At 35.6% G+C, this 18303-nt stretch overlaps 2 protein-coding genes, 1 long non-coding RNA gene and 1 pseudogene across 10 annotated transcripts in view; 2 read left to right on the top strand and 2 right to left on the bottom strand.

The window, feature by feature from the left end:
• Positions 1–1804, top strand: part of LOC121204818 (uncharacterized) — a 9330-nt gene extending 7526 nt beyond the window's left edge. The window contains exon 2 of the long non-coding RNA XR_005899979.1: positions 1588–1804. This is a non-coding gene — a long non-coding RNA (uncharacterized lncRNA). The remainder of the gene's footprint in view (positions 1–1587) is intronic.
• LOC107943542 (peroxisome biogenesis protein 5) overlaps positions 1–8306 on the bottom strand; it is a 20002-nt gene extending 11696 nt beyond the window's left edge. Inside the window, exons 1-9 of one of the 8 annotated variants that reach the window (XM_041075396.1) lie at positions 8078–8306; positions 5375–5464; positions 4433–4473; positions 3487–3885; positions 2484–2652; positions 2153–2368; positions 1005–1218; positions 476–902; positions 34–333 (exon numbers count right to left, since the gene is read on the bottom strand). In XM_041075396.1, coding sequence (XP_040931330.1) covers positions 742–902; positions 1005–1218; positions 2153–2368; positions 2484–2652; positions 3487–3587 — 861 coding nt within the window. In that variant the 5' untranslated portion in view covers positions 3588–3885; positions 4433–4473; positions 5375–5464; positions 8078–8306 and the 3' untranslated portion in view covers positions 34–333; positions 476–741. Of the gene's footprint in view, positions 1–33; positions 334–475; positions 903–1004; positions 1219–2152; positions 2397–2455; positions 2653–3486; positions 5465–7740; positions 7798–8077 lie in introns of those variants that run through there. The other 7 variants (XM_041075398.1, XM_041075395.1, XM_041075394.1 and 4 more) reach the window with 7 other exon arrangements.
• Positions 8001–13071, bottom strand: LOC107943544 (lariat debranching enzyme-like). The gene is made up of 8 exons (XM_016877304.2): positions 13042–13071; positions 12828–12910; positions 10125–10200; positions 9673–9855; positions 9461–9576; positions 9136–9276; positions 8692–8802; positions 8001–8334 (listed from the first exon to the last, which is right to left on the bottom strand). Exons 1-7 carry the CDS (start codon positions 13054–13056, stop codon positions 8790–8792), a joined length of 627 nt encoding a protein of 208 aa, XP_016732793.2. The 5' UTR covers positions 13057–13071; the 3' UTR covers positions 8001–8334; positions 8692–8789.
• LOC107943546 (uncharacterized) lies at positions 12936–18303 on the top strand (annotated as a pseudogene).

The raw sequence follows: 18303 nt of genomic DNA, 5'->3' as shown, positions 1-18303 counted from the left end.
TAAGTAACATGGAGCTAAAAAGTTAAAACATACCCGATAGCACTCGCAATACTATTTTAGGCATTTTGACCACCTGCATTTGCATCCGCTTTTGTGCCTGGCTGATGGAGTGTTCATCATGTCAAACACTTATCAAATTACACAAATTTAAAGGGAAAAACGTGTAAGATCATAGAATTAGGGGAATCATTAGGTTCAAATGCGAGAGGGTTACGCAATTCAATTTGATGTCGAATATCAAGAACAATATCCTCATAATCTGGCTTGTTCAAACAGTTATCACATGCACAACAATCCTTGCAGTAGATCCCTGCTGCAAAGCACTCACAATAACTGCCAATCACAACAAACAACAAAACTCAACAGATGTTCCAAACATCTTCACTTTTTTTAAGCACCCTCTGAGCATTTGGAGTATGATGTTCCAAACATCTTCTAAATACATGAAGAAAACTTAAAAGAAAATGAAACATACCGATCTCGGGTATATGCTTAAACCAAGTCCGAGTAACATATTACTCAAGTGAAATGTTCTGTCTCGCATGTGAACTTACAGTTTCAAACATCTGGATCTTCCACAGTTGCAGTGTTTCCAGGCTTCAGTCTCATCTGGGAATGTTTATTCCTGAATTAAATAAATCCCACAGCTAAGAAAGCAATGTGAAACTTGCCTCTCCCCTTTTGAGCTATCTTGTGATTTGGATTGTTGGTCAACCCTGTCAGCAAAATGTTCATAAGGGATTATAATTTCTGAGAATCCTCCATATTTTCTGGTACACAAAGTCCATGGTGATCGCTATCAACATGATCACCAACTCTCCTAGCTGATGCGATCAAGGGATCAGGGTTTAATGGTCGAACTCCATGGTGATCATTATCAACATGATCACCGACTCTCCCAGCTGGTGAGATCAAGGGATCATGGTTTAATGGTAGAATATGAGATTAGAGCTGAATTAACGTGGCCTGATTTCCACCAAGTAAAAAGGGCTGAGAATCCAAACCTTGACGCACATGTTCCATAAATTCATCAGATTCAACATGTTCCCAGATGTTCTTAGATAAAAATTCCAACATCTTATCCAACCTTTCATTATTAGAAATCTCAACCATGCCATCATTCATGTTATCATTAGTTTTTCCAGTGGTCACTTCCGAGGCATTGAAACAAGCACCATGTACAGAGATATCCTGAGCGCGCATCATTGCTGCAATATCCTGTACAGAGATATCTAATCAGTGAATTACATTTTTTCTACAAAGTCAAATATTTGGACCCCAATAAAGACCACATAAAACTGCAGATGCATTAATAAAGAATAACAGAAGTATAAAAAGGTCTTGTATAATCCATGTAAGTCTCAAGATAATGACAAGCAGACACTTTAATCATCCAAAACAATTTGCAATAAATGTGAAACATTAAACTTCATAGGCTTGATATAAACATAGTTTAAGATGGGACTTATCCATTCAAATAAATTTTTATTAAGCCAAAAAGGTTTTGACATGGTTCAAGAATACATAGAAGCGATGATAAGTGAAATGTAATGCACAACTAGTTCATCTGACAACAAACGATAATAGGTTAGATCCAGAACATTAGCAGCCAGGCAAAGACTGCGGCCTTAGATCTGGTACTCTTGACTGACGCCTCAGGCCACCAAGATAAACTTAATACCAATCATATTGCAAACTTCAATGTATAAACGAAAAATAGCTCCTCCTATCCCTTTCCAGTAGAAGTTTTCATATATAAGAAATGAACATTGCATGGTACACCAACATGGCTATATCAAGCCAGAAAATAAAACACAAAATGTAGCGGTACAATAAAATAGATCCTTCGTGTTCAAAAGGTTTTCTTGCTTGCTTAATCAATAGGTTGTTCTGTTTCCTAAAATATGATGGTATTCACAGGGCATTAGACAAGATTAAAAATGATTTAGATTTAGGTGGAATAGAAAGGTAAATGGTCAACCTTGCCAGTCAAAGAATCATAACCAAAGATGCTGAACAGATGGCTGAACTAGACAAGCAGTCACATCTCTTAATAGAAATTCTTGTAGTATTAAAAAACATAAAAACAATGTCTTTTGGTGTAAGAATACACACGAACTATCCAACTCTGAACTAGAGCAAAGTGGATTACCTGCTGGTCATCATCATTTTCAGCATGGGTTATTCCTAGCAATCTCCAACCTTCAGCATTCTCAGGATTTTTCATAACTTCAGCCTCTAGGGCAAGCACTGCTTCACTCAAAAGTCCTTTCCTGAATAGCTCTTGACCTTCTTTTAAAGGATTTTGAAGACCAACATATGGATTCATATCAGAAAATACATAGCCACCCCTTGAAGCGTCCGACCGCTGAGGAACATACAAGTTTTCACAACCAAAACATTCATGTAGAATTAAGAGAGGTTATAAAGTGAACTTCTTCAAGGCTACCACAATTACTCATCATATGAATTTGCCCAGTTACCAGATGAACTATCTCCCAAAGCCCCCTCACCAACTTGACGATCAAATTCTTCTGCCCAGTCATCAACATGCAACTTTGAGAATTCATTGACCCATTGATCATCGACAGACTCTTGTTGCAATCTTTCAGCACCAAATTCATTGGCCGAATGGTCAGGTCCACGGAAAACCTATTAACCATCAAGTCAAGAACATTTAATGAAATGAAGAAAATTAGAATATTTCAAATAAGAATAAGAGCTTCGCACGGTTTAAGAGTCTCAAAATAATACATAACACGCAGAATCATTAGTTGCACTTTGTATCCTGAATAAACAAATTAAAAGACCCTAGTTGTTCACATACAGTAGCAAACTCCTCAGCCCATTGATCAGGTTGAAGAAAATCAAAGAACCACCAACCAGAGTAGCAGATTCTGTATAATAAGAACTTTTATACAAATTACAATGTTTTTAGCTGGTTTAATACCAAACAGAGATATACAATTACAAGAATCATCAGTGACAGTTTATCTTCTAACTTATTATAATCAAGAAGCTCTCACTGCTCAATTTAGCAGCGAACTCCATGTCCCATTGGTTTGGCCCATAGAAATACTAAGAACCACCAAAACGGTGAGTAGCATATTTTATAAATAACAAATATAGATAATCTCATATAAGATTTACAGGTTTAGTTGATTTAAAAGTTCAACTGAAGATGTAATAATACAGAATCATTAGTCATTCACACTTTATTTGCTAAATTATAGTAGATATATAGATAATAGCACTAACCAAACCATCATTATCATTTGGGACATTCTCAAATCATTAAAACTAGTTTCAACCACCTAGGGTTGGTGAATGAGATTACTACCTAAGGTCAATGATGTTAGTTCCATTTTAGTCTACGTAGGCAAGGCAGACGAAAAGGAGGAAGAAAATGCTAAAAGGAATTTATGACTGATTATCAGGACATATTAATCTATACGCTTCTTTAGCATCCACAAGATCTCTACTTGCCCCATCATGAGCAAATTCATCAGCCCAAGAAGCACCTCCATTATACTGTTGCTCATATTCTGTTGCCCAGTTCTCTGATGCTGGTTTGACCTGATTATCATCAATGATAAGTTCACCGCAACTCATCTTGGATACAAATTGAAGAAATTCTGAATTCTGCATGCCCCAAAACATACAGCACATAAGTGCCTATATTAACTCATGCATAGTAACGATTATATCATTAAGAGCTATCTTGACACATTGCAAGTATTTAGCCAACCAGTTTTAAATAACCCGAAACTTAGGATCACTGTTTTGAGAGAGTGTATGTGCAAGCATCCTAGTCTGCTGAATTGCAGCCAAACTTTCTATATTTCCCCCTCTCATTTGATCTACAGATGTTAACTGAGCTTGTTCCTGTATGTTTTAGCTCATTAATTGTGTTATGCAAGAAAACAAGGCTAAAAGGTGACATGCATGCAAAGACTACTCAAAGCACGAGATAGTGGCAAAAAGAAAAGGAAAGATAAAAACAAATTGGAAGGTATATCCATCTGCAATAGCACAAGGAGTTAGATATAGTTCCCTGGTAAAAACACATTAGCATGTCCTTTCAAATTTGCACATGATGCATTGGTAGAGAAACCTACATATCGAATAAAGCACTGAAAACATACCACTGAAAGAAATGAATGGGTGACTCACACGTGAAAATAAGATTGAAGATAATTTCAAGAGACATACAAAAATATTCCTAAATTCCTGTTGCAAAAGAGCAGAGCATGGAGGTCATAGATGCAGGTGATTATCAGCTTCACATTTCAAGCGATCTTATTTGGGTTGCCCAAATAAGTTGTCCAGCAAAAGAAATTTAGGACACTTACTGCTGGCATAACACTTGCCGACAGCAGAAATTGTAGAGAGAGATTGTAGAAAATTCACTTGAGATTGTAGAGAGAGATACCTTGGGTTAATATGAATGGCCGACGTCCTAAAAAGAGAAACCTTTAGAGAAAATATTGTTACTAAACACACCTGGTAATATCGTACACGACACAAGAAAAATAGCTAAACTACAATATTACACAAGCACAGAAACATATCAAAATCAATATAGCACCAATCATTTTAAAATGTCAAAACTTATAATAAATACATGACACCTTCAACATGATTATGAGATAGAAAACAAATGAACAAGCCTTGGATACACAAATTGCAAATTCTAACACTAAATTATTTCATCGGACATCTTTGAGCCTTATGTTTGTTTCATTACACACCTTACAAGTTTTTTAGTGATTGCAATAAGTTGATGGATTGAAATAACTTGGTGATGAGCTGTTTAATTCTAGACTCGGTGACATACTTTCTGTTCATTGGGAAGGTCATCTATTTTGACACAACGAAGGAGGGCTATACGCAATTTAACTCTAAAGGCAATTTCTTCCAACAAGGATGAATAATGGATATTGCTTTAAGGTTATATTAGGGTTTTTCATTGTACGGATATATTTAGAAGCTCAATTTATCTCATGGATTTATGGCCTATACCTATCAATACTTGCATATCAAGTTTTAAGGTTTTCCTCAGCATTGATGTTCTTTCAGTTCCTCACCTTCTTATAACCACAAAGACTCTCTTAGTCTTTACCACCAGAATTTCTCGATACAATTTCCATTAAATTTCACTCCTATTTTCCTTCTCTTTCTTTTCCTCATACAGCATCAAGAGTGAGCAAAACGCAAAAGGCAAATCAAATTGACAAAACTTGAGCAGCACTCTTTTAACAATACTCCATACTTTTTTTCCAAATTAATACCCAGCCATAATTGTAGTTTCCTCTATGATAGAGGGCATAAATGTTTACTGCTCAGTTAGTCCTGAGGACAAAAAAAATTGTACCTTAGACAAACCAGTTAGGCCATCCTTTGATTTTGGAATAATTAAAATGTGCGTAGGAGCCCGGGGAGATATGTCCCTAAAAGCTAAGACCTACAAACAAAAAAAAAAGGCAAACTAACATAATGTTAGCACAAATGAATGTCAAATAAACTTAAACCTAGCAGAAAAGAATTAACATATTAACCTAAAGAAAAAGCAAGAATATATTCGTGTGAACCTGCCCCCAAACAGATAAATAAGAAAACTAGGTCATTCTCGCATTCAACTGACAAGGTGAATGCATGATTCATACAGAAAACAATAACATAAATTAACATTAGCAAATAGAAATCAAACTAAGAGGTTAAAAAGCTAAAACTTTCAACCTCAAATTATAGTTTTGCAAACAAAAACTATAATCATAGCTGAAGATTTTCATGCTTCTCTAATTAAAACTTTTGATATTTCGTTATCACGTTTCACTTAATGTTGATCAAATATCAGATATCAGCTAGTGTTAACAGAAAGGACAACACATTATCTTTGATTGTCACCTATTTAACTGCTCAACATGCCAAAAGCCCAAGCCAGCCTGACTAGAAGCTACAGAGAAATGAAAGGGCCTAACCTCGAGCCTAACGCAAAACTAAAGGCTATTTCTTAGCAAATTAACATGAGAAAACATTGATCCATATTTGGAGATCAACCAAATCCAATCGAACCAAATTGACTAGAAAAAATTAAAAACCCTAACTCAAAACTGACAGAAAAGTCTATCAAAGATTATTCAAACTCAAGTAAACTTTCCAATTGCTACATAATTGTAAGCAACAGACAAAAATGAAAAAGAAAGTTACAAAAATATGATCAAATGAAAGAAGATAAGATTCACTTGATAGTTCCAAATTAAGTAGTTCCTGAAGAGTCCAAGACTTAGTAGGATAACAAACTATTGATGACCTTCTCATCCAGTTCCATATGGAATTAATCACAATTCTATAAAAATATTTGTAAAATATACCAAAGAGCTTAAGTTATGTTCTAGCATCTCCAAATTTAGGTCTGAAGCAGGGCAGTGATAAATAGAACCAGATAAAATTAGGCCTATTTTTCCAGGCTTTTCTTTTGCTTAATTCCTGATGGTTTTATTTGTTTTTTGCATTTTAATAATAACCCAATACTTTTCATCAAAAAAAAAAAAAAACCTAAACCAACGGCGGGATATCCTTCGAATGGGCTATAACCAAGCCGGAATATCCATTTATGGGATATTCCCAAACTGAGATATCTCTAAAATGGGATATCCCTGCCTGGAATAAGAGTGACAGGTAGTCCGGTTCGTGGAGATATTCCTCATCACCTTTGCTCTCCCTCCCAGAATAATAAGATAAATAAGATACTCAAATAGCTAGCCTAGTTTGAATGAATATAAAACATAATTTAATGCATTAATAATCATGGGAGAATTTTTTAAAAATTAGGTGAACTTAAAAGGTAAGGTTGAGATGGGCTCAACCCAAAAAATAATCTAAAATTTTTAAAAAACTCAACCCGTGCATATTAAATTTTTTATATTCTTTTTTATATATAATTTTTTTAAAAACCCCAAACCGGGATAGATCCAAGCCGGGATAGCAACAACCGGTGTAGCCCAAAATTGGAATATCCAACCCCAACATATCCCTAAAATGGGATATCCCTGCCAAGAATAAGTACAAGTAGCCCGGTCCAAATAAGAAAAAAAGCAGGCTAATATTTGTGAACAGAGATAGCATAGAAGTGAGATATACCCGGAGTAGGCTATTCACTTAAAAGAATCTATTCACTTAAAAGATTACAACTCAATTTCCCTTCATATAAGGCTAAGTAACACAGATGAACATAATTCTATCTTTAACCAAAATCAGAGTATTTTCAATACATGCATATATCAATAATCACACAAAACTTCCCATTCAGCTGATATACAGAGATACCATGGGTCTACCTAAAACTTCCAATCAAAATCCATTTGCAAATCATACCCAACGGAACTAGGACAATACCAACTGTTTTAAAGAAAATATACCCAATACTTACTGACTAATGCAAGCACCTAACAGTATGAAAAAGAAAACATATATTCATACACGAATCATGACAATCTCCACCGTATATGATCATGAAACCCAAATCGACAAAAACCTTTGCAATTAGCAAGTCGGTTGAAATTCTCCAATTCTTATCAATATCAACAAGCATCCCAATTAGATTATTATTATTTTTTTAAAACTGAAGTACAGACTTTTTGAGAAATCTAAGAAACAGAATGTCACAACTCACAACAAATTAAAAAGACATGTTATCCAGAAAAACTACCAAATAAACTCTCGGCAGTGGCCATGTACCATATATCTAGATCTAGCTACCATTTTGAAACCAATGGCCATGTCTGAAAATTGCTTATTGAAAAAGAAATAAATTCATGCCTGAAAAAGGGTGCCATGCCTTGTCCGATGTTCCTGGATGTCGGAATTCAACCAATTACTAAATTTGCAAGAAGCAAGATACAACCCCATGCTATTGTGATTTATCCATTTTAATAATATCAATTCAATTAGAAAAATCCCGAGAATTTTGAGATTCCAAATTCAAGCTCATATAATGATTGACTGTGATAATAGCTATTGATATAATGTTTGATGTCTATACATGATTTTAGAAAGAAAAAGGAAAACAACAAACCCCACAACTTGCATAGGTGCTCTCCTCTGCTGATGAAAGTTGGAAAAGTGTGGGCCATTAAACTAAGCTGCCAACTTCACAAATCAGTAAAGCCTCATGGAATAGCAAGATATTGCCATCAATCTTTTTGCACTAATAAACCTCTTGGTTGATAGAAAACATTATTGACATTCATGAGGACCTGTTTTCATTATTCGGTTCTGCATCATCTTCTATTTCATTCTTGTCTTCAATGGGAATGTCTTCACTGTAATCATCTAATGAACCAGCAGGAAAAACCATGTCACCTTAAGAAATTTTAATGGATTTAGCTCAATCAACCTATATGAGGCAAATTTAAAGCACTATGTATGATATGCACAGATGCTCAAAACATTAGGCGCATTCTATGTTCTACCTTGATTGAAAGCAAATGATCAATTATCTATCCTATTAAGCTATATGAGAGAGCATCAGCACCATATTAAACACGAGAAGCAAAAGGTATTCCTAGAATCATGAATTCTCTAGGTTTGACTGCATCACAATGAAGATTAACTAAAAGCCGCCAAGTACTGTATAACGGGACAATGCATCAAAACTGAGTGGGACAAGATAAATAGAAAACCCTTTACCTTTTCGAGGCAATGAAGCAGGAGTATCCCTGGAGTCTAATGCATTATCAAGAACATAAGGAAGATCTAGCAATTCCAAGAAAGATACAGTCTGGGGATTATGGGGAGAACCTACACAAGGTGAGAAAATTTTAATAATTAAAAAGGAAATTGACCAAAAACAAATTGCAGAAGTCATGAATATTCTAGTTGCAATTCTAAATAAATAAGAATGCATTCGCTAACCAACAATTAATTGAGCTAAACAAAGATAAAAAATGATGGATAGTGATCCGGAATGACTGTGACAGTAATATCAAGATGCCTAATCATGACAGTGATAAGTGGCATAAATATATAAACATACATGGTGAGTTTCTTAAATCCAAAAGATAAAACCATTAATGGAGATACGTTTAGCACCTCAAAGAAGGAAAAGCATCAAAATATCACCATATTATTTACCAGAAAAAAGTAGTGTTTGAAACTGAATGAGAGGGGTTGTGAGGTGTAGCTGTTTGAGAAAATTCACAAGGTTTGGCTCCTCTGTCTTCTATCCTGCTCTTAACCCATAGACGACAATCTTGCATGTCGAGCTGTGTTCTCCTACATATTAGAACAGCAGTTGTCAGCTCACTAGTTCTTGTTGAGTAATAGTACTTGCAAAATTAGAAAATTGCACATTTTCAAATAAAATATTAGTCCATCCCACCCAAAAAAGAAAGAAAGAGCGAGATGAGTATCATGGTCAAAACACAATGGTCAAAACAAAAATGTCATATATACACACACCCAAAGTCTGCACATCGGAAGGTCGAAGGAAAGACAGAATTTTCGTGTTATTGCCAGCCATTCTTCATCATATTGAACCTCATAAGGTCCTGGATCAGATTCAATATCAACAATCTAAAAGATCAGAGAAAGACAGAATTCATTTATTAGCTTCCAGCACAGACCCAAAGAAAGAACCTAAATGAAATGGTCAAAACTTATGATACATACCTGCAAGAATTTGAGCCCTGGAAGGCATTTATAGAGTGCAAGAAATTTGGTCACTTGACCACCCTCTTCATGTTCAACAAGAGCGGTGAATTTACAGTGCAAGTGAGCTGAAAACCAATACGATGGTTTGAGTTTTTCGAGCAGCTGAGCAGCAGGCTTGCTTCCAAGAGTTCCTCGCTGGATCTAGGAAATATGGTTCAACCAACAAGCAACCAGAAATGGTCAACAAGAGTTCCTTTTCTTCATATGTTCTAGCTTGGGGATTTTGATAGTTGCTTGACCATTTCAGCTTTGAAAAGGGGGTGACTTACAATTCCCATAAATAATTGTAAATCAAAATCCCCAAGCTAGAACATATGAAGAAAAGGGGGTGACTTACAATTCCCATAAATAATTGGAAGCTTCATGATTTCCACCAATAAAAATGGTGGGAACTGGGGCAACCTCCTCACCTGAATAGTATATCCAGAATGAAGTATATTTTGGAGGCACATTGAGGCTATCCATATCTCTTTCATTCTTGACTGCCTAAGTTGCAAAGCGAAAAAAATTAAGTTCATATCAAAATGGGTATTTGGAAAGTGACAAAAATTTTGTATAATAACAACAAATTGAAGGGAGAAAGTGGGAGTGTAAGAGAAAGAACCTGGCAATCACCACAACAAAGGAGGAGGTCGATTTTGATGTTGTGAGTGTTTTTTATGTATTTAATGGTCTCGTAGACATTGTCGAGATCTCCATGCATGCACCCTTCGAGATCTCCATGTTGCGAGTATTTTGGACACAATATTGTGGTAGGGTTTGAGAAAAACTGAAAACCCTAGGTTTTTTTCTTAATGACTTTATTCACCATTTTAGCCTTCTAAAACTGTTATATATTTCTTTAACATTTTTGTTACTTAAATTCTTATTCACATTTTGGTACTTAATTATCAATTTTGGTATCTAACCACTAACATCTATCATTTCCAATAAGGAATGAAACAGTGATTCTCTAAAGGTGAAACCATAAACCATGACAAAAACACACAGAAAATAGAAGTGAAAAGGAGCATACATATTAAACTAAAAACAGAGATGAAAAGGCAAAGACAAAGGATTTATAAAGCAGAAAAAAAAATCATAAAAATACCCACTGACATACAAGTAAAAAAGCATCAACCAATAAGCAAATTAAAATTATGTTAATCTAAGGATTGAGACTAGAACCTATTCGTTTAAAAGATTACAACTCAATTTCCCTTCATGTAAGGCTAGGTAACACAGATGAATATAATTCTATCTTTAACCAAAATCAGAGTATTTTCACCACATGGATATATCAATAATCACACAAAACTTCCCATTCAGCTGATATACAGAGATACCATGGGTCTACCTAAAACTTCCAATCAAAATCCATTTGCAAATCATACCCAACAGAACTCAGACAATCCCAACTATTTTAAAGAAAATATACCCAATACTTACTGACTAATGCAAGCACATAGCAGTATGAAAAAGAAAACATATATGCATCCACGAATCATGACAACCTCCACCGTAAATGATCATGAAGCCCAAATTGACAAAAACCTTTGCAATTAGCAAATCGGTTGAAATTCTCCAATTCTGATCAATATCAACAAGCATCCCAATTAGATTTTTTTTAAAAAAAAAAACTGAAGTACAGACTTTTGGAGAAAACTAAGAAACAGAATGTCACAACGCACAACGCACAACGAATTAAATCTCACAACGATGGGAAGGAAGCTGGCCTCATCGGAGGTAAGACGCTGGAAAGTGTGTGGAGGAAGCGGCAGCGCTTTGTTAGAAATGAGAATAAAGGAGGAAGAGAGAAAAAGAACAAAAATAATAGAAAAAAGGGGAAAAGAGGAGAGAATCAAGGGAGAACCGAACGTGAGAGAGATGAATGAAGAAAGAGTTTTTATATTATTTATTTTGAAAACGGTTTGAATTTTATTTTATTTTTTTGAAAAATATAGGACTGGATATTAAAATAACTAAATAAATAGTATATACACAAAACTGAAAAAAGCCCAAAGTAAGAGAACAAAATAATAATAAAAGGGCCCATCTGACTAACTATAAGAAGGCCCAACACCAGTCCAGTACATGGGTACAACCTAAGCTCAATAACCCAGTAACCAAAACTTAAGCGGTCCACAGCCCTAAACACTAAAATGAAAGCCCAAAAAACAGCCAGCCCAACCGTAAACCTTAAGCCTCAAACCCAAGCCCCAAGCCTCTAACCCTTAGACCCCAAAGCGGGATGTCCCTACATGGGATATCCCAAAGCCGGGATAACCCTATATGGGATATCCCTGAAAGGAATAAATACAACAGGTTTCTCGGTTCAAACACATAAAAAATCTGAACCGGTAACTAAAACAACTGAACCGGGCACCAAAAATACTGAACCGGAAAAGAATATAATGGGATATTCTAGGAATAGCAATTTCCGGAATGGGATATCACTCTTGCAGAATAAAAATGAATATTAACTAGAACAAAACACTAGAAAAATCTGCTGCCACGCAGCTAACCCAATATCACAGTACTTACTAAAACGTCGTCGTGAGAATATCTAATGTCAGATTCTCTGAAAATATTTAAAAACTCAGTATGATTTTATTAGTTTTTTCTTAAATATAAATGTTTTTACTTGTTGAAAAAGGGAAAATCAAGAGAATAAAAGGGAAAGAAACAAGAAAATGTTTCATTATTTTCTGCTAATCAGTTAAGGTTCTAGGGTAGATGATACTTGTATAGTTGATAGAAACATATCTTCGCTATAAAATCTCATAAATAGGACTGAACGATTTGTAAGAAAATGTCCTTAAATACAGAGGGAAACAAACAATCGAAAAAAATAGAACACATACCAAGCGATAAACTATCAAAAAGAATTGAGGACATCACAAGATTTTAAAAGACGAATATAAGCAGTGTTTCATAAGGCTGAACACCAAAACGAATAACAAAAACACAATGAAAAAACTAAAAAAGAAGCATAAATCTGAAAACTAAAACAGAAATGAAAACTTGTTCTAAAGATGAAAATCACAATACCCACAGAAATAAGAGAAGATAAGCATAGGTCTGAAACTAAAAAAGACGTGAAAAGAAAAAGTTGGTCGAAGTGAAAATCATACCTGAAATTACAATCCGATGAAGGGTGGGATTTCAATATCCTGCTGTAGCAAGTGTGTTTTTTTGGCACGTGGTTACACAAAAGCTAAAAAAAAAATCAGGAAAAAAATAGAATGAGACCCAGATAGAATCTGCGTATTAAAGAAAGGGAGGAAGAGAAAATAAAAATAAAAATAAAAAACAAAAGAAGAAGAAAGTAAAAATCCCATCATTGACCTTCGAGTGATCCATTTTCCATTCACGGATTTCATACATGCGGAGCAGTATTTGAAAGCTCCATATATCTGCGCATATTACAAGCAAAGCTCATGATGCTTTAAAAGAAAAACTGCTTGAACAAGATAGGATAACTTGTTTCTAAGATAGGATAACTTGTTTCTAATATTCTAATTTTCTTCATTTCATTAAACGTTCTTGACTTGATGGTTAATAGGTTTTCCGTGGACCTGACGATTGGGCCAATGAATTTGGTGCTGAAAGATTGCAAAAAGAGTCTGTCGATGATCAATGGGTCAATGAATGCTCAAAGTTGCATCTTGATGACTGGGCAGAAGAATTTGGTCGTCAAGTTGGTGGGGGGGCTTTGGGAGATAGTTCGTCTGATAACTGGGCAAATTCATATGATGACTAAGACTGGTAGCCTTGAAGAAGTTCACTTTATAACCTCTCTTAATTCTACATGAATGTTTTGGATGTGAAAACTTGTAGGTTCCTCAGCGGTCGGACGCTTCAAGGGGTGTCTTTGTATTTTCTGATATGAATCCATATGTTGGTCATCAAAATCCTTTAAAAGAAGGTCAAGAGCTATTGAGGAAAGGACTTTTGAGTGAAGCAGCGCTTGCCCTAGAGGCTGAAGTTATGAAAAATCCTGAGAATGCTGAAGGTTTGAGATTTCTAGGAATAACCCAGCTGAAAATGATGATGACCAGCAGGTAATCCACTTTGCTCTAGTTTGTCAGAGTTGGATAGTTCGTGTGTATTCTTACACCAAAAGACATTGTTTTTGTGTTCTTTAATACTACAAGAATTTCTATTAAGAGATGTGACTGCTTGTCTAGCTCAGCCATCTGTTCAGCATCTTTGGTTATGATTCTTTGCCTGGCAAGGTTGACCATTTACCTTTCTATTCCACCTAAATCTAAATCATTTTTAATCTTGTCTAATGCCCTGTGAATACCATCATATTTTAGGATCTATTTTCTTGTACCGCTATATTTTGTTTTTTTTTTTGGCTTGATATAGCCATGTTGGTGTATTTTGCAAGGTTCATTTCTTATATATGAAAACTTCTACTGGAAAGGGATAGAAGGAGCTATTTTTCATTTAAACATTGAAATTTGCAATATGATTGGTATTACGTTTATCTTAGTGGCCTGAGGCTTCAGTCAGAGTACCAGATCTAAGGCTGCAGTCTTTGCCTGGCTGCTAATGTTCTGGATCTAACCTATTATCATTTCCCCAATCTTATATAATCCCCCTGGCCAGTGTCCGCTTTCTTCTTATCACAAAACATATAACAAGATCAGAATAAGAAAAACGCTGCTTGCAGTTATATCTCACTACAAATTATCTGTCTTCTTTGTTTTCCATTTTTTAATTTAAATTTTCAATATTCGAAAGATGGTGGGTTGGATCCTCATCCCTCCACCGGAAGATGAGTGATTTGAGTTATGATCAAACCAGTCACCCTTTAAGTTTAGGAATGGTAGTAGCAAACTAGTATATGACCTTTTCTTTTTGATCGTTACAATGTTATTGCCGTTGTTAACTTGTTACAGTATGAGAAATTGTCATGTCTGAAACAATGATGATGATCTGGATCTGGATCTGGATCTGGATATTTTGGCTGCTGTTCTTCACTTCGATGATTTTTATGTCTCAGATCACTATCTTTCCTTTGTGTTCTGGCTGGCTCCATGTTTAGTGTTTAGATCAAATCCTTAATATTAAGACTCTCTTTTCCAGTCCCAATCTTATATAATCCCCCTGGCCAGTGTCCGCTTTCTTCTTATCACAAAACATATAACAAGATCAGAATAAGAAAAACGCTGCTTGCAGGTATATCTCACTACAAATTATCTGTCTTCTTTGTTTTCCACTTTTTAATTTAAATTTTCAATATTCGAAAGATGGTGGGTTGGATCCTCATCCCTCCACCGGAAGATGAGTGATTTGAGTTATGATCAAACCAGTCACCCTTTAAGTTTAGGAATGGTAGTAGCAAACTAGTATATGACCTTTTCTTTTTGATCGTTACAATGTTATTGCCGTTGTTAACTTGTTACAGTATGAGAAATTGTCATGTCTGAAACAATGATGATGATCTGGATCTGGATATTTTGGCTGCTGTTCTTCACTTCGATGATTTTTATGTCTCAGATCACTATCTTTCCTTTGTGCTCTGGCTGGCTCCATGTTTAGTGTTTAGATCAAATCCTTAATATTAAGACTCTCTTTTCCAGTCCCTTCAGCTGTTCCTTGCTTGGCTGCTTCTGCTTCTCTCTTTATACACATATGCCAACCAATTTATATATCCTCTGGCTTTAAATCTTGCTTCAATTGACAGTCGTAGAAGGATTGCGATCTATGTTAACTAATTTATTTAGTATTTAGGGCTTCCTGTAGTTTCTTTTATCAAAAGAACAAAATGTTTTGAACATTTTTCTAATAACTTTATTTGATTAATTACTTGGAAGCTTTGCTATTAAGGTATGTCATCATCCGATAAGCCAGAATTTGTTGAAAGGGATTTTAAGGACAAGGTGGATGACAAAGAAGACAACAGTGGATTTATAGACAAGGTCAAGGGTTTAATTCATGACATTGGGGAGAAGATGGAGGAAACAATTGGCTTTGGCAAGCCTACTGCAGATGTAGCTGAGATTCACCTCCCTTATATCAATCTTGAGAAAGCAGAAATTGTCGTTGATGTCATCATAAAGAACCCAAACCCTGTTCCAATCCCCCTCGTCGTCATTGACTACCTCTTTGAAAGTGATGGTAGAAAACTCATTTCAGGCTTGATTCCAGATGCTGGAACCATCCATGCTCACGGTGAGGAGACTGTCAAAATACCAGTTACTTTAATATATCATTCCATATAGGCTGAAAGTTGATCTCATTGTTGATGTTCCTGTTTTTGGGAGGTTAACTTTACCTCTTGAGAAAACTGGAGAGATCCCTATACCTTACAAGCCCAATATCGATATGGAGAAGATACACTTTGAGAGATTCTCTTGGGAGGAAACTATAGCAGTTCTTCATTTGAAATTAGAAATTAAGAATGACTTTTACTGATAAGGCGAACTACTGGCCAATTCAATTAAGAAGCTAAAGAGAAGTTACAGAAGTGACAGATAAGTCTCTTAGCCGAGGGAGTCTATCCGGACTCGACTCGAAGATGGAATAACAACAGGCTATTCTAGATCTTTCCTTAGTCGGAGCACTTGCTAACACACTAGTACGGAATGGAAAGAGCGGATTCAAGCTTTGAGAAGAAGAATCAATCACCAATGCTTCTAGACCCCAATTACCAGTCACTCGAGATAGGACTTCTCCGACCTCCATGGTTAGAAGGTAGGAGTTCACACCGGGCAATCTCTTTCTTAATGAATTGAAAGCAGATGCCATTGAAAGAGAGTGAGGGAACTGACGGGAATAAGCTTAAGCCTGACCTCAGGGTAGGAAAAGATTTCATCACAAATGAACTTAGGTAGAGGCTTATCCTGTCTAGATAAGAGATTTGAAGGTCGATAAGGAGTTGGTAAGCGCATTGACTTGAGTTCTCCTCCACCGGTCTTGATGTTGGAACCAATCCATGGAATGGGGGAATAAGAAGACTTGGGACTCAATGCACTTGACTGTGAGGTCTGGCTATCTGAGGTCAGCATTGGATCTGCAGAACTTGAAAAATCTGCAAAGATAGACAAAAACGGAATCAGTTACATTGAGATTCCTATCTCCTTCAGGCCTAGGATTTCGGATCTGCTCTGTGGGACATGATTAGGGGAAAAGGAACAGGTTACTCTATGAAAGGTCACATCAACGTTGACACTCCATTTGGAGCATTGAAATTACCCATCAGCAAGGAGGGTGGCACAACCCGCCTTAAGAAGAATAGGGAAGACGGTGGTGATGATGATGATGATGAGGTATGTTAATTACTCCTGACTTGTCTTTTTTGAAGTTTGAAACTTGCTATACGAATAGAATCCTATGTTTCCTTATTTGATTCTTGTTTTGGGTTTGGATGTTACTCTTATGTTCGATTTGATTCTTCTTTTAAATACAAGAGGATGGTCTTTATGATTCTTTAGTAACTAACAAATTGGATTCTACCCTTTGCTATTTGCTTGTCTTATTTCTTTGAAAAGCAAAAGGTAGGAAGCATGTTTGAATGTAAAAGCAAGCTATGTTTATGAAGAACTAATAGTTCAAATGTAAGTTTCTTTAGAACGAGAAACATGATTTACTTTACTGTAAATTGATCATGTTAGAATTGTGTTGTCTAACAAGTATTTGTTTATTTTTAAATAATTATGATTTTGCTTTTATCATTTGATTTTTACTTTAGCGCCTTTTAGGAGCAAAAAGCAAATAGCATATATAACAAACCAAACAGGCCTTGTAAATTTTTGAGATTGTTGATGACTGAGAAAGTACTAATTGGATATTACAATGTATTGAAAATCAGTAGGAGGAAGAGTTCCTGGTTAAAATTGGTAAGAGCCACTCATGAAAAGCATGCACTTCTAGGTGTAACATATCCATATATCATTGTCCTCTAAATGAATATCAGAGATTCAGAGTGAAGAAACTTTGAAAAAGATTGTTATTCATTCTGCTAATTAGTTTACACCTATAAAGAGAGAAATTAACACAAACAAGGAAAACAATCCCTAAAAAACAGTAACTTCCTAAGAATCAGTGACTGAGATTAGTTTCTATTTACAAGGGAACTCCTAGTAATAAGGTAAGTTTTCTGTCCTTAATCTTAGGAATTCCAACACTCCCCCTCAAGGTGGAGTGTAGATGTTTATCAAACCCAGCTTGCCAATAAGTTCTTCAAACATGTTTCTGTTCAAACTTTTAGTTAACACGTCTGCAACTTGTTGTCTAGTAGGTAGGTAGGTGATGCACACTACTCCTGAGTGTATTTTTTCTTTTATAAAGTGGCAATCTATTTCCACATGTTTGGTGCGACCGTGATGCACAGGATTATGTGCTATGCTGACAGCTGCCTGGTTGTCACAGTACATCTTCATAGGCCTGGTGTAAGGCACTTTTAGTTCCCCCATAAGTCTTTGTATCCAAACTCCTTCGCATATACCATGAGATAATGCTCGATACTCTGCCTCTGCACTGCTGCGTGTTCTGATGTATAAGTTGTCTGTAATGAATCAAGAAGTATATAGCATGACTTGAAAAATATGCGGCATATTATATGTGCAATAAACCGTTAGATTCGTGCTTGAGACA

The sequence above is a fragment of the Gossypium hirsutum genome, chromosome A08 (assembly GCF_007990345.1).
Source record: "Gossypium hirsutum isolate 1008001.06 chromosome A08, Gossypium_hirsutum_v2.1, whole genome shotgun sequence".
NCBI classification, from domain to species: Eukaryota; Viridiplantae; Streptophyta; class Magnoliopsida; order Malvales; family Malvaceae; genus Gossypium; species Gossypium hirsutum.
The sequence above is the reverse complement of the archived record's forward strand: the minus strand, read 5'-3'. Positions and strand labels throughout refer to the sequence as shown.